The sequence below is a fragment of the Oncorhynchus mykiss genome, chromosome 20 (genome assembly GCF_057628025.1).
Source record: "Oncorhynchus mykiss isolate SJ-2025 chromosome 20, ASM5762802v1, whole genome shotgun sequence".
Taxonomy (NCBI): Eukaryota; Metazoa; Chordata; class Actinopteri; order Salmoniformes; family Salmonidae; genus Oncorhynchus; species Oncorhynchus mykiss.
In genome coordinates, this window is record NC_143041.1 from 34,058,738 (window position 1) to 34,083,795 (window position 25,058).

General features: G+C 42.7%; 1 protein-coding gene across 2 annotated transcripts in view; it reads right to left on the reverse strand.

Annotated features, from left to right (window-relative positions):
* itga9 (integrin subunit alpha 9) overlaps positions 1–25,058 on the reverse strand; it is a 151,315-nt gene that overhangs the window by 59,777 nt on the left and 66,480 nt on the right. For both annotated transcript variants that reach the window (XM_036956146.2, XM_090212956.1), the window contains one exon: positions 23,186–23,346. In XM_036956146.2, coding sequence (XP_036812041.2) covers positions 23,186–23,346 — 161 coding nt within the window. The remainder of the gene's footprint in view (positions 1–23,185; positions 23,347–25,058) is intronic.

A 25,058-nucleotide genomic window follows, 5' to 3' on the forward strand; every position in this document is an offset into this window, starting at 1 on the left:
CCCCTTAAGTTAATACTTTGTAGCGCCACCTTTTGCTGCGATTACAGCTGTAAGTCGCTTGGGGTATGTCTCTATCAGTTTTGCACATCGAGAGACTGACATTTTTTCCCATTCCTCCTTGCAAAACAGCTCGAGCTCAGTGAGGTTGGATGGAGAGCATTTGTGAACAGCAGTTTTCAGTTCTTTCCACAGATTCTCGATTGGATTCAGGTCTGGACTTTGACTTGGCCATTCTAACACCTGGATATGTTTATTTTTGAACCATTCCATTGTAGATTTTGCTTTATGTTTTGGATCATTGTCTTGTTGGAAGACAAATCTCCGTCCCAGTCTCAGGTCTTTTGCAGACTCCATCAGGTTTTCTTCCAGAATGGTCCTGTATTTGGCTCCATCCATCTTCCCATCAATTTTAACCATCTTCCCTGTCCCTGCTGAAGAAAAGCAGGTCCAAACCATGATGCTGCCACCACCATGTTTGACAGTGGGGATGGTGTGTTCAGCTGTGTTGCTTTTACGCCAAACATAACGTTTTGCATTGTTGCCAAAAAGTTCAATTTTGGTTTCATCTGACCAGAGCACCTTCTTCCACATGTTTGGTGTGTCTCCCAGGTGGCTTGTGGCAAACTTTAAACGACACTTTTTATGGATATCTTTAAGAAATGGCTTTCTTCTTGCCACTCTTCCATAAAGGCCAGATTTGTGCAATATACGACTGATTGTTGTCCTATGGACAGAGTCTCCCACCTCAGCCGTAGATCTCTGCAGTTCATCCAGAGTGATCATGGGCCTCTTGGCTGCATCTCTGATCAGTCTTCTCCTTGTATGAGCTGAAAGTTTAGAGGGACGGCCAGGTCTTGGTAGATTTGCAGTGGTCTGATACTCCTTCCATTTCAATATTATCGCTTGCACAGTGCTCCTTGGGATGTTTAAAGCTTGGGAAATATTTTTGTATCCAAATCCGGCTTTAAACTTCTTCACAACAGTATCTCGGACCTGCCTGGTGTGTTCCTTGTTCTTCATGATGCTCTCTGCGCTTTTAACGGACCTCTGAGACTATCACAGTGCAGGTGCATTTATACGGAGACTTGATTACACACAGGTGGATTGTATTTATCATCATTAGTCATTTAGGTCAACATTGGATCATTCAGAGATCCTCACTGAACTTCTGGAGAGAGTTTGCTGCCCTGAAAGTAAAGGGGCTGAATAATTTTGCACGCCCAATTTTTCAGTTTTTGATTTGTTAAAAAAGTTTGAAATATCCAATAAATGTTGTTCCACTTCATGATTGTGTCCCACTTGTTGTTGATTCTTCACAAAAAAATACAGTTTTATATCTTTATGTTTGAAGCCTGAAATGTGGCAAAAGGTCGCAAAGTTCAAGGGGGCTGAATACTTTCCCAAGGCACTGTACATATGAGATGAGAATGCCAGATATGTAAACATTATTAAAGTGACTAGTGTTCCATTCCTTAAAGTGGCCAGTGATTTCAAGTCTGTTTATATAGGGCAGCAGCCTCTAATGTCCTAGTGATGGTTATTTAACAGTCTGATGGCCTTGAGATTGAAAAGCAGCTTCTGTCTCTTGGTCCCAGCTTTGATGCACCTGTACTAAGGTGGAGGTGATATGATCCTTGACTAGTCTCTCAAAGCACTTCATGATGACAGAAGTGAGTGCTACAGGCGGTAGACATTTAGTTCAGTTACCTTTGCCTTCTGGGGTACAGGAACAATGGTGGCCATCTTGAAGCATGTGGAGACAGTAGACTGGGATAGGGAGAGATTGAATATGCCTGTAAACACGCCAGCCAGCTGGTATGCACATGCTCTGAGGACATGGCTAGGAATGCCGTCTGGGCCAGCAGCCTTGCGAGGGTTAACATGTTTAAATGTTTTACTCACGGTGGCCACGGATAAGGAGAGCCCACAGTCCTTGGTTGCAGGCCGCGTCGGTGGCACTGTGTTATCCTCAGAGCGTGTGAAGAATGTGTTTAGCCTGTCCGGAAGCAAGACATCGGTCTCGGCAATTTAGCTGGTTTTCCTTTTGTAGTCCGTGATTGTCTGTAGTCCCTACCACATACGTCTCGTGTCTGATCTGTTGAATTGCGACTCCACTTTATCTCTATACTGATGTTTAGCTTGTTTGATTGCCTTGCAGAGTGAATAACTACACTGTTTATATTCTGCCATATTCCCAGTCAGCTTGCCATGGTTAAATGCAATTGTTTGAGCTTTCAGTTTCACGCAAATGCCACCATCTATCCACGGTTTCTGGTTAGGGTAGGTTTTAATAGTCACAGTGGGTACTACATCTCCCATACACTTCCTTATAAATTCAGTCCCCGCTGTCCATGTAATCATATAAAAAAGGCAAAACAGATCCTAAATCAGCACTCCTTCTGTGGGACGTTTTTCGAATACGGGTCGTGAAGTTCACATGCTCACATACAGTACATGACCTTAATGCTTATGGGCATAAGAGAATAGGAGAGGGAATGGTTTAATTGCTTTCTGAAACAATGGCAGTATGTGTGTGTGTGTGCATGTAAACACAAATTACAGTAAACCTTTATGAGCTCAGCACACATCATGTAAAAGGCATTCAGGACCTGACCCTGAGACAGTTAAAATACAGCTGGGATTCATAAAGACACACATGCACACACACATGCACACACACACACACACACACACACATTTTCTGCTTCAAACACACTAAAACCATCCCTGTTTTTACTATTTGTACATTGTCAACAAATGAAGAGCTTTAGATATTCATCCCAATGTAGATATCTAACTACAAGGTTGTAATGGAAGTGAAAGCATTCAAAACACAGTGAGCCTTGAGAAAAAAACAACTACAAAGGAATAGCTCAACACAGCTGTACATCTTCACTAACACACAAAACAAACAGTTTCCTAACACTGTAAGCTGCACAGTTTTTCTTTAAGTCACTACAGATGTAAAATTTAAATTTGATCACTCTTTTGTTGCTGAGATTTTTCCTGCTCAGAAGGAAATGCATCTTGAGGTTTAAAAAGGCTTCTAAGGTTTAACATTTCCACTTTAAAATCTCAAACTCGATTTACGGTAATGACTAATGAATGAACCCCTGCTAAAAGTTACAATTTATTATAATCCACATTTCCTTATGCTGCAGGATTATTTTCCTGCTGTAGCAAATTGTCTCAAATTAGGATCCTACATCTGTACATAACATGCCTGTTTGATGTTTGGAGAAAACTTTTTCCTCTTTTATTATGTCATCCACTTTGGGACGACTTCCCATTTTTCACGCTCCTAGCAATTCACCAAGTGTGGACTGAGAGCGCCTTAAAAGACTGAAATAAGAGGGATTTGAGGAACTTTTAAGATGAAACAGAGAGCTTCTTAATTAAAAAGAGAGTTCCACTGCTGCTTCCCCATTCTCAGAGTTCCAGAATCCCTGACAATTCCAGAATTCCCAGTGCCTGCCAATCACCTTGTCCACCTATCCCCTGCTCCCTGGCAGGCCTTCCCTGTTACTGGGTCACAATGCCTTCAGTGTGGAGTCACCTTAAGGACACACACTAGGCTGAGGCTCTCCAACAAAGCAGAACAACTGTAGCTTCTAGTGCTGCTGAAGAAAATGAGGATTCAGAGCCGTTCCTTTTATGGAAGCAAAATACGCGCAAGTTTGTGTGTGTGTGTATGAGGGCTGTGGCCGGCTGAAACATGGCTTCAATCACTTTCTCGGCAGCCACTCTACACAGGAAGTTAATTTGCAGCTAAACCAGAGACGCTGGGGTATCTAATGTTCTGCTTAGAAGAAATACTGTGGCTCCAGTATGAACAAAGTTGGAGGTAGTTTCACCAGCCAATGCTAACTTGACTGGAATTCTATGTTTATCTTTTATTTAACTAGGCAAGTCAGTTAAGAACACATTTTTATTTACAATTACAGCCAAGGAACAGTGGGTTAACTGCCCATGACAGATTGTCAACAGATTGTCAGCTCTGGGATTCGATCTAGCAACCTTATGGTTACTGGCCCAACGCTCTAACCACTAGGCTACCTACTTATCTACTAGCATGCTAGCAGATACCCATAGCCCCGAAGTCATTGCGCTAACGCTAGTTAGCATTGGCTTGAGAAACAACCTCAAAGTTTGTTCATAGTGGACACAGAGACATAAAAATGTTATCCAGGAGTTCATCAGACTCTGGGGAAGTAGATAGAAATTGCCAAAATATCCCTTAAAGTCTGGGAGGTGCTAGTGTTTATGTTGATCAAAAAACAATTCTTACAATGCACTATTACATTAGAATGCTTTTTATACCTCTAGGCTTTAAAACAATAAACGTACTCTAATTCTATATCAACCGTAGCTAATGACGTTCTTTGTTGCTGTTTTTACATGACAACAAGAGTTTGAAGACTTCCTGAAGTTTGAAGACTTCCTGTCTTTGAGAAATTAACTTCCTGTGACATCTTGATAATGATTTACCGAAACATAAACAGGAAGCTTTTGATTTCCACTTGATTGGATTGGACAAATAATCATTTTTACAGACCAAAGCACTCTGGGAAAAACACAAATATTATTTAGAATTACAGTACATACTGTACGACTGTAACAAATCTGAAATGATCTCCTGCACCTTTTCTTAACCTAATTGTCAGGTGTGCGGCACATTATTCATTCATGTGACCTTGAAAGAACTTCTGCTATCATATCAAAGAGAATACCAAATAGGTGTGGATAGGGATAAGCAGACATGTTGGGTATTATGTAGTTTTATCATGTAGCAAGCCCCTGTCATCCCTGTCTCTATTTGAGACATCCTGATAACTAACTGGGGAGAGCTCCAGATGTTTCCTGTAGCTGATTTGGTCACAAACCCTGCTAGGGACACTTTTACTGCGACATTCATTGTTATTCTTGGATCCATTGTGGTGGGACATTTGTACAACAGTCAGTTAGCACTGTGTTCTGATCATAGATCAACATGAATGCTTCAAATCCTCTTGATGGTGCCAGGTTACTGACTGTAGTGCACTTCAGACCTGGGTTCAAATACTAATTGAAATCTTTCAAATACTTTGACCCTTTGCTTAAGCATGCCTAGAGTGCCAGGTCGGCACATTTCTTCAGGCACAATTGAACACAGCTAAAGTATTTAAAATAATCTAAAATAGTATTTTAACCCAGTTCTGCTGTGAAGAAGTGCACACAAAATAAATCTCTGATGTGTTCAATTTTGTATTATTTTTTTCTCACTGAGGCCAGGATGTGTATACATGTACAGGAATCCCAGTATTGACATGGGGCTGTGATGGCAGGAGTATACGCTTCCAGCAACAACCAGGGCGAGTAGCCAGGTTAGATAAGAAGTAGTGCCGGGGTTGGGACCAAGGGTCGAGGCTGTGTGTGTGTGTGTGTGTGTGTGTGTGTGTGTGTGTGTGTGAGGCTGAGCCTTTCAGGGGCCCTATGGTAAACACATTGAGTTACAATCAGTGACTGTTATAACACACTTGTGTGCACATACACACGCACACACACCCACCCACAAAACCACACACACAGTGCGTTATAATCACACTGTTATCAGATTACACCATAGTGCCCTCAAAACTCATCAATAAACTAAGGACCCTGGGACTAAACACCTCCCTTTGCAACTGGATCCTGGACTTCCTGACGGGCCGCCCCCCAGGTGGTAAGGGTAGGGAACAACACATCCGCCACGCTGGTCCTCGAACACGGGGCCCCTCAGGGGTGCATGCTCAGTCCCCTCCTGCACTCACTGTTCACTCATGACTGCATGGCCAGGCACGACTCCAACAAAATCATGAAGTTTGCCGATGACACAACAGTGGTAGGCCTGATCACCTACAACGATGAGACAGCCTATAGGGAGGAGGTCAGAGACCTGGTTGTGTGGTGCCAGGACAACAACCTCTCCCTCAACATAATCAAGACAAAGGAGATGATTGTGGACTACAGGAAAAGGAGGACCGAGCATACCCCCATTCTCATCGATGGGGCTGTAGTGGAGCAGGTTGAGAGCTTCAAGTTCCTTGGTTGTCCACATCAAAACAAACTATCATGGTCCAAACACACTAAGACAGTCGTGAAGAGGGCACGACAAAGACTATTCCCCCTCAGGAGACTGAAAAGATTTGGCATGGGTCCTCAGATCCTCAAAAGGTTATACAACTGCACCATTGAGAGCATCCTGATTGGTTGCATCACTGCCTGGTATGGCAACTGCTCGGCCTCCGACTGCAAGGCACTACAGAAGGTAGTGCGTACGGCTTCCTGTTATCCAGGACCTCTATACCAGGCGGTGTCAGAGGAAGGCCCTAAAAATTGTCAAAGACTACAGCCACCCTAGTCAGAGACTGTTCTCTCTGCTACTGCACGGTAAGACGTTCCCGGAGCGCCAAGTCTAGGTCCAAAAGGCTTCTTAACAGCTTCTACCCCCAAGCCATAAGACTCCTGAACAGCTAATCAAAGGGCTAACCAAACCCCTCTTTTACGCTGCTGCTAATCTCTGTTTATAATCTATGCATAGTCACTAACTCTACCTACATGTACACATTACCTTAATTACCGAAAACTAACCCCTGCCTTTGCACATTGACTCTGTATAGCCTCTGTATAGCCTTGCTTGTTATTTTACTGCTGCTGTTTAATTATTTGTAACTTTTATTTTCTATTTTTTACTTAACATTCATTTTTTTATTAACTTCTTAAAGCATTGTTGGTTAAACCTCTCTGGGATATGTCAAAAGCCAGGGAAAATACAGAGCGCCATATTCAAAATAATTAACTTTCATAAAATCACACATGCAAGATAGCAAATTAAAGCTACACTTGTTGTGAATCCAGCCAACATGTCAGATTTCAAAAAGGCTTTTCGGCGAAAGCAAACGAGGCTATTATCTGAGGATAGCACCTCCGTAAACAAAGAGAGAAAAGCATATTTCAACCCTGCAGGCGCGACACAAAACGCAGAAATATAAATATAATTCATGCCTTACCTTTGACGAGCTTCTTTTGTTGGCACTCCAATATGTCCCATAAACATCACAAATGGTCCTTTTGTTCGATTAATTCCGTCGATATATATCCAAAATGTCCATTTATTTGGCGCGTTTGATCCAGAAAAACACAGTTTCCAACTTGCGCAACATGACTACAAAATATCTCAAACGTTACCTGTAAACTTTGCCAAAACATTTCAAACTACTTTTGTAATACAACTTTAGGTATGTTTTAACGTAAATAATCGATAAAATTGAAGACGGGATGATCTGTGTTCAATACAGGAGGAAAACAAACCATAACTAGCTTTCTGGTCACGCGCCTCTATCTAACAGTACACCTCAAGTGACCCTCGTTCAAGATGGCCGTACTTCTTCATTACACAAAGGAAAAACCTCAACCAATTTCTAAAGACTGTGGACATCCAGTGGAAAGGATAGGAACTGCAAGAAGGTCCCTTAGAAATCTGGGTTCCCAATGAAAATGAGTTGAAAAGAGAGTGACCTCAAAAAAGAAAAAAAATCTGAATGGTTTGTCCTCTGGGTTTCGCCTGCTAAATAAGTTCTGTTGTACTTACAGACATGATTCAAACAGTTTTAGTAACTTCAGAGTGTTTTCTATCCAAATCCAAATATGCATATCTTATCTTCTGGGGATAAGTAGCAGGCAGTTGAATTTGGGCATGCATTTCATCCGGACGTGAAAATACTGCCCCCTGTCACCAAGAAGTTAATTAAGGGCTTGTAAGTAAGCATTTCACTGTAAGGCCGGCTGTATCCACCACATGTGACAAATACATGTGATTTGATTTGATTGATTTGATAACACACATCTGATCCTGTCCTGGCTTGGGGAAAGCCTGTATCACAACCGGCCGTGATTGGGAGTCCCATAAGGCGGCGCACAGTTGGCCCAGCATCGTCCAGCTTTGGCCGGTGTAGGCCGTCATTGTACAGTAAATAATAATTTGTTCTTAACTGACTTACCTAGTTAAATAAAGGTTAAGTAAAAAAATATTTTAAAAAAAGGATGAGGCCCAATGTAAAACATTCAGCACCTCTGTGGCCATCTGTTTACCATAACCATTTGTTCAGAAACTATAGGCTATCCTCCATTCTAGTAATGTTTTAATGGCCAGAACTCTAATCACAGCCTGTCATCAGAGAACACACATCTGATCCTGCCCCTTTGTGATCTCATGTTGTCCATAGTATCAATATATATATATTTTTTATCCTTTATTTAACTAGGCAAGTCAGTTAAGAACAAATTCTTATTTTACAATGAATTCCTACCCCGGCCAAACCCACCCCTAACCAATGGGACTCCCGATCACGGCCGGTTGTGATACAGCCCGGGATTGAACCAGGGTCTGTAGTGACGCCTCTGGCAGTGCCTTAGACCGCTGCGCCACTCGGGAGCCTATCAACTAACCTACGTTTTCTGATGGAGGACATTGACGTAGATAATAAACAATGTTCTATATCTATGGCCATCGATGGCTAAAAAGTCATGTTTTTCATCTAAAGAAAAAATAAATCATCACCTTTTAATTGTGAGCGAGAGCTAGAGTTATTTTTACTCCAAGCTGCTCCCCATAGCCAACATTTGTTTGAGAAGATTTCCCTCCTTTCTACGTCACTTGAGTTTCCTTTTCAGTGGTTAGAGGGAAACATAGTGGGCAGAGAGTCTTCCCTCCGGTCAGACTTGGCCACCACATACTGTGTGTGTGTGTGTATGGTGAGATTAAGTGGCAGCTATCTAGCCAGTACAAGAGCCATCCAGGAAACCTTTTAAATTTAGTGTTCTATTGCAGTGGTTCCCAATCTTTTTTGGTTACCGTACCACCACCTAAATTTTGCTCTGCCCGGAGTAACACTGAAGTAACCCCTCATGTGCATTTTACCAGTAACCCTATGGTCTCGTGTGCGTTTTACCAGTAACCCTATGGTCTCGTGTGTGTTTTACCAGTAACCCTGTGGTCTCATGAGGCTTTTCAAGTACCCCTGTGGATAGGCCAAGTACTTCCAGGAGTCCGCCTAAACTGGGACTGAGATGAGAATAGCTCATAGATTGTCCCAGTCCCTGCTGTCAAATCCAAATGGGGACGTCCTCAACAGTATGCTAAACATCTTATGACTCTGCACAATCTAGTGCTGTAATATTACCTAATCCACTCAATTCTGTCCAGACTGATACCTGCAGACAGTGCAGTATTTCAAAGGATATATCAAAGGATATACTCCAAGAACAGGATACATTCAATTTTTCCTCTTTATTTATTCCCATAGCCCTCCTCTGCTCTGACTACATCCCTCTGACTATACTAACCTAGCCATTAAGAGAGTTGGGCCAGTAACAAAAAGGTTGCTGGTTCAAATCCCTGAGCTGACACATTGAGCAAGGCACTTAACCCTAATTGCTCCTGTAAATCGCTCTGGATAAGAGCATCTGCTAAATGTAAATGTAATCCCAAATGACGTCCTATATAGTGGACTACTTTTGACCAGAGCCAAATAGAGTGTCATTTGAGAGACAGCCTCAATGCATTTGAATGTTTTTCCATCCTATTGTTTATGACTGCTGCAAGATGAATTGCCTCTCTGAGGACAATGAAGTTTTCTGAATGTGAATAAATAGAGTGGAGCTGCCGTGACTTTCTTAAGAAACCAGCTGGACACTATTACCTTCCTCCTGCCATGTGGATTCATTGTATCAGTTTCCTCTCTATGCTTGTGTGTGTGTATAGCTGTATGTATGTGCACACGTGTGTGTGTGTTATTGTATCAGCATTCTTGGCCTGCGGTAAATGAAACCAGTTGAATGGCATTGAGGGAATTGAAAATGTCTTACTGCTGCAGAACTGTATAAGGAGGCAAACAAAGCATGCAGTGTGGTTGTGGTGGAAGCGTGTGGCTCTGGCTCTGTCTGCTAACGTGCCAGTGAGGGCTGAGACTCTGGGTCTCAGAGCAGCTAGGTCACTCGAGATCCAAGGCGATTTTTGATGTTCGTCCAGGTCCCCAGGATGTCGAAAAGGCCTTCAAAACTGGCCTCTAAGGGCAACGGTGAGCACTATTACCATCAAGTAGGCTTGTGGCTTGCTAGGGCATTGTGGATGGGAGATGTGGATGATGGAAGGGCGTAAGCTGTGAGCTCCCACTCTGGTGTAACTAGCTAGCTTAGCAGGCTATTAGTTCCATTACATTCTCCAAGGAGGATCTACAGTACCAGTCAAAAGTTTGAACACACCTACTCATTCAAGGGTTTTTCTTTATTTGGACTATTTTCTACATTGTAGAAAGTAGTGATGATATAAAACTATTAAATAACACTATGGAATCATGTCATAACCAAAAAAGTATTGAACAAATCTAAATATATTTAAATATAAATATATTATTCTTTGTGGAATTTATTTCCTTCTTAATGAGTTTGAGCCAATCTGTTGTGTTGTGACAAGGTAGGGGTGGTATACAGAAGATAGCCCTATTTGGTAAAAGACTAAGTCAATATTATGGCAAGAACAGCTCAAATAAGACATGAAGGTCAGTCAATATGGAAGAAGGAGAGTGATGTTGTTGGACCAGATGCACCAGTTGCTGCACCAGATGACCTGGCCTTCACAATCACCCGACCTCAACCCAATTGATATGGTTTGGGATGAGTTAGACTGCAGAGTGAAGGAAAAGCAGTCAACAAGTACTCAGCATATGTGGGAACTCCTTCAAGACTGATGGAAAATCTTTCCTCGTGAAGCTGGTTGAGAGAATGCCAAGAGTGTGCAAAGCTGTCATCAAGGCAAAGGGTGGCTACTTTGAAGAATCTCAAATATAAAATATATTTTCATTTTTTAACACTTTTTTGGTTACTACATGATTATGTGTTATTTCATAGTTTTGATGTCTTCACTATTATTGTACAATGTAGGAAAAAATATATTAAAAAAATAAGAAAAACCCTTGAATGAGTAGATGTGTCCAAACTTTTGACTGGTACTGTAGAGAGAATTTTGATTCATCACATGACATTGAGTTTGCAATATGAAGACTTTATTATAAATGAAATGAAACTGTTCCACAAAAAATGTGCATAGGAAAATCATAACTGGCAGGCAGATCAATAGAAATGGTACAATAACTTGACACTCCAAATGGAAAAGGTTGACAACCACTGGTGTAGCCTATTGCCGGCAACTTCAGGAGCATAATGGCAGAATCTGTGAAGGCCAGCAGCAGTGGGAGGAGGGTAAGGAACAGGTTTTCTTCTGGTTGGGTTATAATGATCTCTGGCTCACTCTTTAGTCATTTGAGTGTCTTCAATTTTAAACGCAGTGTTTAAAGCATCAGACAAGCTCAGTAGCATACATATTGTTGATTTTATTCAAACATAGGGTGTGTATATATATGGAAAAATACACGTTTTAAACAGACAATAATCATCATCAATAATGTTGTTGTTGTTGGGGAGAGCCCTACTTCGCTGGCAGTATTGTATATCCTCTAACAGTGTCCTGGCACCACTGGGTTTTTAAAGACACATCAACCTATTCTGATGTCTGGACCTTGGAGCTTCTTCTAGGGAAAAAGTTGGGTATGAGCACTGGACATCTGTCTGTTAACCGATGTGCCATTTAGCGGACACTTTTATCCAAAGCAACTTACATGACATACGTTCATACATTTTACGTATGAGTGGTCCCGGGAATCGAACCCAGTATCCTGGCGTTGCAAGCGCCACGCTCATCCAACTGAGCTACAGAGGACCAAAAAACTGTAAACAAGTGAAGATGTCATAGTGACACACAGAAGAGTGACCTCCAGCCTGACAACCGCTGGAGCTAGCTTGGTTAATGCGCACTCTTCGTAACTTCCCATCCCGCGTGTACCAATGAAGTAGACATAGAAAATAGAGTTCATGTTTTTTTCCGTTCCAGTCATTTTATTTCTATGCTGGATTGGCAGTTGATGGGCATATTAGACTAAATGTCAAAAGTTTAAAAGTACAGTATATGATTTTACAGCTCCTTGAAGACAACGAGTGCTTAAGCTTTAGTATAATATCCAGATACAAAAAGTAGATGAATACTGAGCCAAACCTGCAAGCTATTTCACAATTCATTTTCAAGGGTGTCTGGTGGTGTACAGTCAGCTGAGATACAATAAACAAAGAGATAATGTGCCAATTGCACAAAAATGCCTGAACGTGAGACTTGAAAATGAAGGGTAGAGAATAATATGGGTGTTTTTCTCTAGCTCTCAGCTCTTGTAATCACTCACTCAAGTATACACAGCCTCCTGGACCTTACTGCTTATTTCAAGCACCCACATCATTCAGCACGCACGCATGCCCCCCCGAGTCATTTCAACCACCCAAATCATTCAGCATTCATCATTATAACAACCCTGTTTTCCCTCTCTAGAATGTGAGGTATGACTGAGGTAAATACAGTGTGTAGTTTATTTAGCTAAAAATAACTAAACAAAGTCCATCTGGAGGTCTGGTATGCCTTTCCATAACCGTTCACCCGCCAACCAAAACATGTTTAAAATTATCAACATGAAAGACTTATATAATTTCAGGAATTGCTTTAGAAAAAACATGTTATGATTTCACTATTATTTAACTCGCACTCCATAATATTGTGTGATTTACTGAGTGAGTGGTAATTCCTGATCTGCCTCAGATGTAGGGTTGTGAAGAATTACCCTGTGGTTTCTAATCTTTCTTAGTCCATGTGTACACTGTCCATTACAAGTTAGATCAGATAGTTAGCCTGAAGATGAATTGATCAACTGATTAATCCACATCAGGTCCATCTGTGTAAAATAATCTGTTTTTCCTTTGTCCTTTGGCTTGTGCCAACAATCCCCAGAATATATTTATAGCAGTGAATGAACAGCTATTGTAATAATGGTTAGGCTAATAACTGAAACAACAGAAATAACGTCTTTGTTTTTTACTGAGCAGGATTGATAAACTGCCATGTCTATCCATGGACGGTCATGCCGAGATACAGTACTGTACAAGCAACTTAAATATCTTAAAATAGCTCATGACATGGACTGCTACCCCTACCAGTCATACACCAGGCATGGTCAGAGCCAGTCAGTCAACCCCAAACACAGCTACAGCTAGGTTTTCCATTGCATCACCCACCGGAGCCAGCGACAGACAGCGTGGTGGAGTTCACACACCCACCCAACCAGTTCCATTTGACACGACACCACCCTGCTCTTGCTGTGACGTTAACCTCTAATAGTGGGATCCTGTGTTTTAGTTTAGCCATATGTGTATGAGGCAGGGTCTCCCGGAGGATGTAGATGGGCACCAGCTGTTTTCCATTAGCATACCTCAGCCAGCAAATAGAAGGCCTGGCTCATGTGGACACACACTTTAGCAAGACAAATGATAGGATGGGCATCTCTCTCTCCAGTCTTTTCTCAGAGTCACAAACAAACATTTAGAGGATTACATTAAAGTGTGTAATCCCTATAATCTCTATACTATAATATTTTTCTCCCCTCTATTTCCCTCAATCATATGTACAGTATCAAAGGTCAGACTGAAAGCCATGATCACTCTAGTAGTCTAAGCAGTCTGGTGTGGTTAGGTTGGAATTCTACTTGTGCGGGATTCTGAGCTAGCGAAGATGAGTGAGTGCACTGATTCTTTGGTTGGCTTGTGGTGGTGATTTACATTTAAAATGTTACCTTTATTTAACTCATCTATAGAACTGCAGTGTCTATTCCTTGTTCACACATCTGTGTTCGTTACCCCACACAACAGAGTCAGGAAAATATACCCCTTCAATCCAACAATAACCACTACTAATCAGCTACACTACCAGACACCTCATGGTTACATGGGCTGAGCCTACACACTCCTCTTTAAACCTACAATAAGCTAATTCAGACAACAATTCTTCACACAAAATATGTAAGAGTGTGTGTGTGTATGAATATGCATGTGTGTGTGTGTGTGTGTGTGTGTGCGAATGTTGTGTGAAGAAAATGTTAAAGGTGTCAAGCGAATCTAATAAAAAATGTAATGCAAAAATAAATGTCACAGAATGTGAAATACAAAAGGTTATATTGGAAGTTATAACAATATGTCACACCTTTGAATAGTAATTCATTGACTAGAAATAATGCTATATCCAAGAGGAAGTGTAATTTTGGCACCACATTTTTAACACTATTTAACTCCACACAGCAGAATAAGTGATCCTCTCATCTCTGGTTAATCAAACAATTGTACATTGCCAATGTTTTTAAACAAAGTTCTGTTTTATTCAACAACACAGCTCAACTCTATCATGACGTGGTTCTGCCTGATGAATCCCACTGTCAGTATTACTGGAAGAGTGTTTATCCCTGCTAGTACATTAAAGCACACAGTGCCAGAGAGATGCCAGTTAGTTACGTACGTGGCACACACCAGATGTCAAAGCTAATCTACAGTACACTACTGCCCACCCAGAAACACAGAGGATGCGTCCCAAATGGCACCCTAATCCCTTTATAGTGCACTTAGGGCCCCACATAGGGCTTTGGTCAAAATGAGTGCACTATAAAAGGAATCTGGTGCCTTTTGGGATGCAAAAAAATCGAGATAATGCTGTGTAGATGTGGAACATGTTAACTTTGGGAATTAACAATACAATACTTCTTATTGCATACCTACAATTTACACAGTTGAAGCTAACAGTTTATGCTCTGTCTGATTACAGCGTTAAATTAGAAGAGGCAACCCTAAGTGTCTAAGTATCAATGACTACTATAGTCATCTAGGAGTACCACTGACTCCACAAAATGATCCCCACTTCACTGGGATAGATTGGATGAATAAACATAACTTTTCATTGTTTAAGGCTCGATAACTGTGTTATTATGTGTAGTTGAAAGCCTCACATATGACATGACTAAGTTGCGTGTCTTAAGTTAAAAGAACAGAATCCAACAGAATACGAAGCCTCAGCCTCACACATTACCCAGTATGATGAATGAGGATTATTATTGTTACAACTGTTCTGTGTTATGTAGTGATTTATATAACAGGTGGGTCTAATCCTGAATGCTGATTGGTTAAAAGGGCATTCCAACCAGTGTCTATTCCACAAGTTACCACCGGCTAAATCTATGACGTTAAAATGCCTATTTGCTCTGTTTCATCTGACTGCACAATCCACTGTATCAGCCCAGCTAAGCAATTTATAAACTTGATCTCCACTATAAAAAGCATCTAGCCATTATCTCACTAGCCATTATCTCATTTCTTTTGGCGTAACATTTAGTTTTCAACAGTGAAGATTTGTATAAACCTTGCTGTCTGCAACATTGTTTCAATATTCAAATTTGATCTCTAACAGTCCCATAGTGAAGAACGTGCCGGGAGTCGCGACGAGACAGACAGACAGCTTTTTTCAACCATTCGAAATCATGAATCATTACAGAATCTATCCATTTTTTATGCCAGGCGAAATCGCGCCTCATTAGCTCAATGTTATGAATGTATCCAAATAAATGTCACTAGAAAACAGCTGAAACAAATGCAAATGCAGCTACTTTGCTGTTATTATGGCTGCACATTTTGACGTGACTGTTAGCTGTAGTAGGCTAGCTAGCTAGCAAGCAAGGGATAAGAACTTTTCCAGCTAGTAAGGCAATGGAACATTTAGACTGAACGACTGGGTCAGGTCCATAGACACAGAACAAAAAGACTGAACGACTGGGTCGCGTCCATAGACACAGAACAAAAAGACTGAACGACTGGGTCGCGTCCATAGACACAGAACAAAAAGACTGAACGACTGGGTCGCGTCCATAGACACAGAACTAAAAGACTGAACGACTGGGTCGCGTCCATAGACACAGAACAAAAAGACTGAACGACTGGGTCGCGTCCATAGACACAGAACTAAAAGACTGAACGACTGGGTCAGGTCCATAGACACAGAACAAAAAGACTGAACGACTGGGTCGCGTCCATAGACACAGAACAAAAAGACTGAACGACTGGGTCAGGTCCATAGACACAGAACTAAAAGACTGAACAACTGGGTCGTGCCCATAGACACAGAACTAAAAGACTGAACGACTGGGTCGCGTCCATAGACACAGAACTAAAAGACTGAACGACTGGGTCAGGTCCATAGACACAGAACAAAAGACTGAACGACTGGGTCGCGTCCATAGACACAGAACAAAAAGACTGAACGACTGGGTCAGGTCCATAGACACAGAACTAAAAGACTGAACAACTGGGTCGTGCCCATAGACACAGAACTAAAAGAGTGAACGACTGGGTCGTGCCCATAGACACAGAACTAAAAGACTGAACGACTGGGTCAGGTCCATAGACACAGAACAAAAGACTGAACGACTGGGTCGCGTCCATAGACACAGAACAAAAAGACTGAACGACTGGGTCGTGCCCATAGACACAGAACTAAAAGACTGAACGACTGGGTCGTGCCCATAGACACAGAACTAAAAGACTGAACGACTGGGTCGCGTCCATAGACACAGAACAAAAAGACTGAACGACTGGGTCGCGTCCATAGACACAGAACAAAAAGACTGAACGACTGGGTCGTGCCCATAGACACAGAACAAAAAGACTGAACGACTGGGTCGTGCCCATAGACACAGAACAAAAAGACTGAACGACTGGGTCAGGTCCATAGACACAGAACAAAAAGACTGAATGACTGGGTCAGGTCCATAGACACAGAACAAAAAGACTGAACGACTGGGTCGCGTCCATAGACACAGAACAAAAAGACTGAACGACTGGGTCGTGCCCATAGACACAGAACAAAAAGACTGAACGACTGGGTCGTGCCCATAGACACAGAACAAAAAGACTGAACGACTGGGTCGTGGTCCATAGACACAGAACAAAAAGACTGAACGACTGGGTCGCGTCCATAGACACAGAACAAAAAGACTGAACGACTGGGTCGCGTCCATAGACACAGAACTAAAAGACTGAACGACTGGGTCGCGTCCATAGACACAGAACAAAAAGACTGAACGACTGGGTCGCGTCCATAGACACAAAACTAAAAGACTGAACGACTGGGTCGTGGTCCATAGACACAGAACAAAAAGACTGAACGACTGGGTCGCGTCCATAGACACAGAACAAAAAGACTGAACGACTGGGTCGTGGTCCATAGACACAGAACTAAAAGACTGAACGACTGGGTCATGGTCCATAGACACAGAACTAAAAGACTGAACGACTGGGTCGTGGTTCATAGACACAGAACAAAAAGACTGAACGACTGGGTCGCGTCCATAGACACAGAACAAAAAGACTGAACGACTGGGTCGCGTCCATAGACACAGAACAAAAAGACTGAACGACTGGGTCGCGTCCATAGACACAGAACAAAAAGACTGAACGACTGGGTCGCGTCCATAGACACAGAACAAAAAGACTGAACGACTGGGTCGTGCCCATAGACACAGAACAAAAAGACTGAACGACTGGGTCGTGCCCATAGACACAGAACAAAAAGACTGAACGACTGGGTCAGGTCCATAGACACAGAACAAAAAGACTGAATGACTGGGTCAGGTCCATAGACACAGAACAAAAAGACTGAACGACTGGGTCGCGTCCATAGACACAGAACAAAAAGACTGAACGACTGGGTCGTGCCCATAGACACAGAACAAAAAGACTGAACGACTGGGTCGTGCCCATAGACACAGAACAAAAAGACTGAACGACTGGGTCGTGGTCCATAGACACAGAACAAAAAGACTGAACGACTGGGTCGCGTCCATAGACACAGAACAAAAAGACTGAACGACTGGGTCGCGTCCATAGACACAGAACTAAAAGACTGAACGACTGGGTCGCGTCCATAGACACAGAACAAAAAGACTGAACGACTGGGTCGCGTCCATAGACACAAAACTAAAAGACTGAACGACTGGGTCGTGGTCCATAGACACAGAACAAAAAGACTGAACGACTGGGTCGCGTCCATAGACACAGAACAAAAAGACTGAACGACTGGGTCGTGGTCCATAGACACAGAACTAAAAGACTGAACGACTGGGTCATGGTCCATAGACACAGAACTAAAAGACTGAACGACTGGGTCGTGGTTCATAGACACAGAACAAAAAGACTGAACGACTGGGTCGCGTCCATAGACACAGAACAAAAAGACTGAACGACTGGGTCGCGTCCATAGACACAGAACAAAAAGACTGAACGACTGGTTCGCGTCCATAGATACAGAACTAAAAGACTGAACGACTGGGTCGCGTCCATAGACACAGAACTAAAAGACTGAACGACTGGGTCGTGGTCCATTGACACAGAACTAAAAGACTGAACGACTGGGTCGCGTCCATAGACACAGAACAAAAAGACTGAACGACTGGGTCGCGTCCATAGACACAGAACAAAAAGACTGAACGACTGGGTCGCGTCCATAGACACAGAACAAAAAGACTGAACGACTGGGTCGTGGTCCATAGACACAGAACTAAAAGACTGAACGACTGGGTTGCGTCCATAGACACAGAACAGACACAGTCGCATCTCTGGCAACAGAACCAATAGAACAAACGTCCAGCCGGCTTGGGTAGCAACCCTAGATTTGTTTCGTGACTATATCTTGTGGAAGGATGAAATAGTATGATACATTCAATAAAATAATGTTTTTAATGAAAATATGTCAATCATTATTTGAATATGTTTGTAACCCGTTGTATAAAAGTGATAATGCCATCGAAGCCGGTGTTTGGAGGATATATTGGAGGATATAATAAACAACACCCATGCCAATATATCTTCCAAATACTGGCTTCTCAGGCATTATCACTTAAGTATACTTATCACAGGGCTGTATGGGTGGGTAGAAGCTCTGGGTTCAGGGATCTTTTAAATACTTTGAGTGTTTGCTTTAGCCTGTCTGGAGTGCCAGATGGGCGGGGTTTGCCGTTTTGGAAACTATTCTATTGGACAATTAAACCAGGCAAGCACAGATAAAGTATAAGAGTTTTTGAATGGTGTTTGAACCCTGGGCTGTTTGGGGGGGGAGAGAGAGAGATGAAGAGAAGGCTAGCATTATAATGACAGATCCTTTCACTGCATAGTTCAGTCGGGCTCAGCCTCTCAGGGAGAAATGAGCCTGGGGTCCACTGTGAAGAATGCCAGTAAAATGTACAGGCTCCGTGTGGGGTGGGACCTCTGGTCCCCATTAGCAGGAGGTGAGACATAAATGTACGCCCTCAGACCTCAGGACATAGGTCCGCTCTATTGCCGCTTCTGAATCAGCTGGCTACCATAAAGTAACTAACTACTTATGAAGTGACAATGGAGCATCTGTCTACTGTTTTTAGTACGAGAAGCTTTCGTCTGCACATTAAGATTCATGCAAATTGCAGTCGTTAAAACTTAGTTTAAAAATAGGCTTCGTTAGAGTTCTAGGCTATACTATCTGAGAATAGTGACAAAGGTTTACTACTGTGACAGAAAGCTTGGAAATTAAATGACTGAAAATTGCATGGCTCAACAGTGAGTGTGGAGGGTTCTTTCTCCAGTTTAAGTCACATATTTCCCTGCTACTTAGCTATGTTAACTGTGTAATAGATTACTTTTCTGCCTCCTGTTTCCACAAGGCCCTCTCTGTCCAGCTGGAGCGTGAAGTCACAAGCTCTGCTGGTCGGCTACTGTGTATCAACCTAGCAGTGCCAAAAGCCATAGTCTGCCCTAGAATGCCTATGTAAATTACGATCACCAGAACGGACAATTTAAAAATACAGTGCCTTGCGAAAGTATTCGGCCCCCTTGAACTTTGCGACCTTTTGCCACATTTCAGGCTTCAAACATAAAGATATTAAACTGTATTTTTTTGTGAAGAATCAACAACAAGTGGGACACAATCATGAAGTGGAACGACATTTATTGGATATTTCAAACTTTTTTAACAAATCAAAAACTGAAAAATTGGGCGTGCAAAATTATTCAGCCCCTTTACTTTCAGTGAAGCAAACTCTCTCCAGAAGTTCAGTGAGGATCTCTGAATGATCCAATGTTGACCTAAATGACTAATGAGGATAAATACAATCCACCTGTGTGTAATCAAGTCTCCGTATAAATGCACCTGCACTGTGATAGTCTCAGAGGTCCGTTAAAAGCGCAGAGAGCATCATGAAGAACAAGGAACACACCAGGCAGGTCCGAGATACTGTTGTGAAGAAGTTTAAAGCCGGATTTGGATACAAAAATATTTCCCAAGCTTTAAACATCCCAAGGAGCACTGTGCAAGCGATAATATTGAAATGGAAGGAGTATCAGACCACTGCAAATCTACCAAGACCTGGCCGTCCCTCTAAACTTTCAGCTCATACAAGGAGAAGACTGATCAGAGATGCAGCCAAGAGGCCCATGATCACTCTGGATGAATTGCAGAGATCTACAGCTGAGGTGGGAGACTCTGTCCATAGGACAACAATCAGTCGTATATTGCACAAATCTGGCCTTTATGGAAGAGTGGCAAGAAGAAAGCCATTTCTTAAAGATATCCATAAAAAGTGTTGTTTAAAGTTTGCCACAAGCCACCTGGGAGACACACCAAACATGTGGAAGAAGGTGCTCTGGTCAGATGAAACCAAAATTGAACTTTTTGGCAACAATGCAAAACGTTATGTTTGGAGTAAAAGCAACACAGCTGAACACACCATCCCCACTGTCAAACATGGTGGTGGCAGCATCATGCTTTGGGCCTGCTTTTCTTCAGCGGGGACAGGGAAGATGGTTAAAATTGATGGGAAGATGGATGGAGCCAAATATAGGACCATTCTGGAAGAAAACCTGATGGAGTCTGCAAAAGACCTGAGACTGGGACGGAGATTTGTCTTCCAACAAGACAATGATCCAAAACATAAAGCAAAATCTACAATGGAATGGTTCAAAAATAAACATATCCAGGTGTTAGAATGGCCAAGTCAAAGTCCAGACCTGAATCCAATCGAGAATCTGTGGAAAGAACTGAAAACTGCTGTTCACAAATGCTCTCCATCCAACCTCACTGAGCTCGAGCTGTTTTGCAAGGAGGAATGGGAAAAAATGTCAGTCTCTCGATGTGCAAAACTGATAGAGACATACCCCAAGCGACTTACAGCTGTAATCGCAGCAAAAGGTGGCGCTACAAAGTATTAACTTAAGGGGGCTGAATAATTTTGCACGCCCAATTTTTCAGTTTTTGATTAGTTAAAAAAGTTTGAAATATCCAATAAATGTCGTTCCACTTCATGATTGTGTCCCACTTGTTGTTGATTCTTCACAAAAAAATACAGTTTTATATCTTTATGTTTGGAGCCTGAAATGTGGCAAAAGGTCGCAAAGTTCAAGGGGGCCGAATACTTTCGCAAGGCACTGTATATATATTTATTTTTGTTTTACCCCTTTTTCGTGGTATCCAATTGTTTTTAGTAGCTACTATCTTGTCTCATCGCTACAACTCCCGTACGGGCACGGGAGAGACGAAGGTTGAAAGTCATGCGTCCACCGATACACAACCCAACCAAGCCGCACTGCTTCTTAACACAGAGCGCATACAACCCAGAAGCCAGCCGCGCCAATGTGTCGGAGGAAACACCGTGTACCTGGCAACCTTGGTTAGCGCGCACCGCGAGTAGACAAGGACATCCCTACCGGCCAAGCCCTCCCTAACCCTGATGACGCTAGGCCAATTGTGCATCGCCCCACGGACCTCCCGGTCGCGGCCGGTTACGATAGAGCCTGGGCACGAACCCAGAGTCTCTGATGGCACAGCTGGCGCTGCAGTACAGCGCCCTTAACCACTGCGCCACCCGGGAGGCCCCAGAACGGACAATTTTTTTTGGGGGGGGCCTGCCATTTTGGGCTCTATTTCTTTTAAATTATGATCAAGTTCGATCCCCCCTTAGGTGAATTATGCACCTAAGGGGGTGTGGTGTGCTATCCAGATGAGAGCGCGGAGTCAACAAGCCTGTCAAGAGTAGATGGAGTGGCTGACCAATGTCTATGGGGCTGCAAGAGGACAACATAGCAGAGAACAGAGGATGACAAAGTGGAGAACAGAGGATGACAGAGCGGAGAACAGAGGATGACAGAGCAGTTGCACAAATGATAAAGATAGCCTACAAATATATAAAAATACAGAATCAAGATAAAATAATTGTATAAATTATATATAAATTATATATAAATCCAATCTAGCCTAACCGGTTGGTTTTCGACTGTTTATGTCCAGGGCTTCCATTATTGACGGCGACGTCATCTTGCAGCATTGGGTTTACTCTCTCAGGCAGAATAAAAACGACTACATCGGCCATGATCCTTTGAGCGCTTCAAATTCAAATACTTCCGGCTTCATGCGCCATCGGGAGTTTTCCCTAAGAATACGTGGATGAGGTCAGCACTATTACTATCAACTGGTTTCAATGTCTATGGTTTCTACCCATGTGGAGATGACAGCACAGTCAAAGTAAACAGTGGTTTTATGAACCATTATGACCGCCTGCCTTTCACCTTTGACCTGACCCAGCAGGCTACAGTCAAATACCACTCAAACAGACACACATGCAACCACACACATGAAGGACAACAACCACCATTGCCTGTTCACCCCGCTATCATCCAGAAGCCGAGGTCAGTACAGGTGCATCAAAGCTGGGACAGAAAGACTGAAAAGCAGCTTCTGTTAAATAGCCATCACTAGCACATTAGAGGCTGTTGCCTATATACATGGACTTGGAATTCACTGGCCACTTTAATAAATGGAACACTAGTCACTTGAATAATGTTTACATATTTTGCAATAAATTATATGTATATACTGTATTATATTCTACTGTATCTTAGTCTATGCCGCTCTGACATCGCTCGTCCATATATTTATATATTCTTAATTCCATTCCTTTACTTAGATTTGCGTGTATTGGGTATATGTTGTGAAATTGTTAGATATTACTTGTTAGATATTACTGCGCTGTTGGAGCTAGAAACACAAGCATTTTGCTACACTGAGTGTACAAAACATTAGGAACACCGGCTCTTGCCAAGACAAAGACTGATCAGGTGAATCCAGGTGAAAGCTATATGACTGACTCCCTCATATGACTGAGGTCTAAGAACTCACCTTAACGTATGCAGTGTACTGGTGGCACTCCACTGTGTTGATGTCCAGACTGAGCTCGTTGCTCACAGAGCTCATCTGGGCTCCGTTCTGAACCAAGTACACTCTAGAAGGCTGGCTCCTCTGTCTCTTATCCACATCAGCTGTCAGGTTATACAGCAACTCTGGGAGAGAGGAGAGAGAGTGGGAATCATGGGTTGGATAAAGCTAAGTCATGTTTCACTTCACACAGTCTGAATAAGACATATTAATACAGTCAAACATAGGGGAGAAAGAGGCCCACATGTGTTAGTTAGAGAGGCAATGTAAGGCTACTAATAGCACATTTTAATAGTGACAATGTTTCGATCCAAGGTGGATCTTAGTCAGGTCTAGGGCTGATGCGGTGACGTATTACCTCCACACTGGCGGTCACGTGTCATGAAGGCAGTCAAATTCCACATGACTGTATAGTTACTGTAATTAGGCTTCTCCAAGCTCTGATGCTGCTGCTGGTCATTAGTAGCCTACCAAACTTGCTAACTACAATAGACTCAGCACTACATTGTCCCTATAATCACTCTTGACTTCAATGCAAATGTATTAGAAAATCTAATCAAACACTTCATGAGCTCATGTTGCTCAACATTTCTATAGGCTATGCAATTGCGGGAGAAAACAGAGTGATGGCTGCTAATAAAAAGAGGAGGATCCCATCAGCTTTCTATAGGCTAGGCCAACTAAATGTATTTCTCAACTTTCCTAATATTAAGCACATTGCTTATATTTACAGCAGGAGTATAGCCTACCTGGCTGGCATGACAATAAACCACGGGGATTAGCATCCTCCATTTGCTATTTAAGTGCATAGATGACATGTTTTTTTTCCCGCTGCCTCGTTTCGATACAGGTGCATGATAATGGTCCATTCTAAATTAAAACAAATGTCACACATATATTATTTAGCATATGTAAAGACCAGATTAAATTGGGTTGGCTCCCCCCCCCCCCTTGGGTTGTGCCGTGGCGGAGATCTTTGTGGGCTATACTCGGCCTTGTCTCAGGATGGTAAGTTGGTGGTTGAAGATATCCCTCTAGTGGTGTGGGGGCTGTGCTTTGGCAAAGTGGGTGGGGTTATATCCTTCCTGTTTGGCCCTGTCCGGGGGTATCATCGGATGGGGCCACAGTGTCTCCTGACCCCTCCTGTCTCAGCCGCCATTATTTATGCTGCAGTAGTGTCGGGGGGCTAGGGTCAGTCTGTTATATCTGGAGTACTTCTCCTGTCTTATCCGGTGTCCTGTGTGAATTTAAGTATGCTCTCTCTAATTATCTCTTTCTTTCTCACTCTCGGAGGACCTGAGCCCTAGGACCATGCCTCAGGACTACCTGGCATGATGACTCCTTGCTGTCCCCAGTCCACCTGGCCGTGCTGCTGCTCCAGTTTCAACTGTTCTGCCTGCGGCTATGGAATCCTGACCTGTTCACCGGACGTGCTACCTGTCCCAGACCTATTATTTGACCATTCTGGTCATTTATGAACACTTGGCCATGTTCTGTTATAATCTCCACCCGGCACAGCCAGAAGAGGACTGGCCACCCCTCATAGCCTGGTTCCTCTCTAGGTTTCTTCCTAGGTTTTGGCCTTTCTAGGGAGTTTCTCCTAGCCAATGTGCTTCAACACCTGCATTGCTTGCTGTTTGGGGTTGTAGGCTGGGTTTCTGTACACTAATTTGAGATATCAACTGATGTACAAAGGGCTATATAAATACATTTGATTTGAAATCAAGAATCGTCTGATGGGTGACAATATTAGCCTATCACTTGTGAATGATATATTATCACTTGGGAATGACGCCCAGCGTAAGAAACAATGCCCCTTTTTTTGCGACTTTTTCTA